This window comes from Chelonoidis abingdonii, chromosome 11 (assembly GCF_003597395.2).
Source record: "Chelonoidis abingdonii isolate Lonesome George chromosome 11, CheloAbing_2.0, whole genome shotgun sequence".
Lineage (NCBI taxonomy): Eukaryota > Metazoa > Chordata > Testudines > Testudinidae > Chelonoidis > Chelonoidis abingdonii.
Window position 1 is genome coordinate 56,065,040 of NC_133779.1, and position 1,886 is coordinate 56,066,925.

Genomic DNA, 1,886 nt, shown 5'->3' on the forward strand with positions numbered 1-1,886 from the left:
AGGGGAAAGGGTGGAGCCAGGGCCCTTCCCCTCTAGGGGCAGCTGGCCCTGATCTGGCCCCACAGCGGGGCAATGGCTGGCTCAGAGGGGTTGGGGAAGGGCAATGGGGTGTTCCCAGTGCTACTGGAGATGCTAACAACAGACTGGGGCATGAGAACCATTGTAGTGTGCAGGGTGCCACCCCACCAGCCTGGCTCCCTCCCCAGTCCACCCACTGCAGAAGGGACCCTTTAGGGGTTGCAGGGCTGGGGGCGGAGCCTGGCTGGGGTGGGCAGGACTCTGGACCTCTGCCCCCTGGCTGCTGCTCAGCCCAGCATGGGGCTTCCCGTGCTGGCTCCACCCAGCCAGGTGGGTATAAAGGGGCGGCTGGGGGTAGGGCTACTTATTGCAGGAGGAGTGAGGAGCTGGTGAGTGGGGTTAGGACTGTGGTGTGGATTGGCTTGGCTTGGCTGCTGGGGGCAGAGCAATGGGTGAGGTCAGGGGCTGGGTGATGGGGGAAAATGTAGGTGGGGGATGAGCAGGGCTGGGAGCAGAGTAATGTGGGGGGCTGGGGTGGGGCTGAGTGGGGGGATGAGCTAGGGTAATGGGTGAGGTGGGGGGTTGGGGCTGACAGGTGTATGGGGAACAGGTGGTGCTGATGAGTTGATAGCAGGGGGATGTACTGGGTGTGGGTGAATGTGCGGCATGTAGCAAGTGTTAACTAGCATGTGGGGCTGGGAGGGTGCAGACCTCTCATTTCTAAGCTCTGGAAGCCCTCAGCTGTGAGCCAGGACTCCTGGGTTCCTTTCTTGGCTCTGAGAAGGGAGTGGGGAGGGACTCTGGCTTTGGGGGGCTGGGTGTGCCTGGGAAGGGAATCTGTAAAATGGTTTGGGGGGGGAGAAATGTGGGGTAGCTGGAAAAACCTGCTGGGCTCCCCTGGGGCCAGAGGAATCTGGCTGGGTGAGTCCCTGGGGTGGGGCTGTAAGCCCAGGACAGTGAGGCTGGGGGAGGATCCAGATCTCTCTGGCCACTTGGGAGTCACAGCCTCTCAGGCCAGTGCTGGGGTGGGGGGTACTGGCCCAGACAGGCCTTGATGCCTCTGATCCTCCCATCCCACTGAGTCTGGCCATGCTTGGTGTGGCTGGTGCTGGACTCTATGCAGGACAGCCTTGGTTCTGGGGTGGGGTTTCTGGGCCTGTTGGGGGCTGAGGGGGAACAGAACTCCAGGCTCACTTTGAGGTGGGGGCCTTGTATTTGCATTAACTATCAGCTTATATTAGCATGCCAATCCAAGTGTCCCCCTCCACAATCCTGCAGCGGGGCCTCTGGTCTCTAAACCCCCTTTTCTGTTGCAGGGTCTGAGCTGGCAGAGTCCCCACAAAGGCAGAACATGGTGGAAAAAGGAAACCCCTTCATTGTGGGGGTGCTGATTCTGGGGAACATCATCATCCTGGTGAGGAGGTTTGGGGGGCTGCTAGGCTGAGGGGAGTGGGTATGTCTGGGGGGGATCTGGAGGTTGGAGTGTTAGCTGCTGTGGGAAGAGGGCAAGGCTATTTGAGGGGACCTGGGGATTTGAATTTCTAGAAGACCCCCACACAGCTGGCTGAGCTGGTGCTGTATGCCATGGGGGATTCAGGGGGCTAGGGCTGGGCCAGACTTAGGGTCCCAGGGAGCTCACACCCCTCCCGTAAACCTCTGCCCCATAGGTATGTGGCTTGAGTGCTGGGAGGTGGCTGCATGGGGGTGGGGTTTGGGGTCCTGGGCTCACCCTCCACCCTGCTCCCAGATCTGCAGTGTAGGGATGAGGTTCAGGGTCCCAGGGCTCACCCCCAAACCCAGCCCCCTAGATGTGCAGCATATGGATGCAGTAGGGGGGGGCCCTGGGGTTTAGGGGCCTGGGGCTCACC

The 1,886-nt window shown here is 61.0% G+C and overlaps 1 protein-coding gene across 1 annotated transcript in view; it reads left to right on the forward strand.

The window, feature by feature from the left end:
- The first annotated feature begins 583 nt into the window (after positions 1-583).
- UPK1A (uroplakin 1A) overlaps positions 584-1,886 on the forward strand; it is a 4,323-nt gene continuing 3,020 nt past the window's right edge. The window contains exons 1-2 of the mRNA XM_075071388.1: positions 584-587; positions 1,335-1,432. Of these exons, the coding sequence (XP_074927489.1) occupies positions 584-587; positions 1,335-1,432 (102 nt within the window). The remainder of the gene's footprint in view (positions 588-1,334; positions 1,433-1,886) is intronic.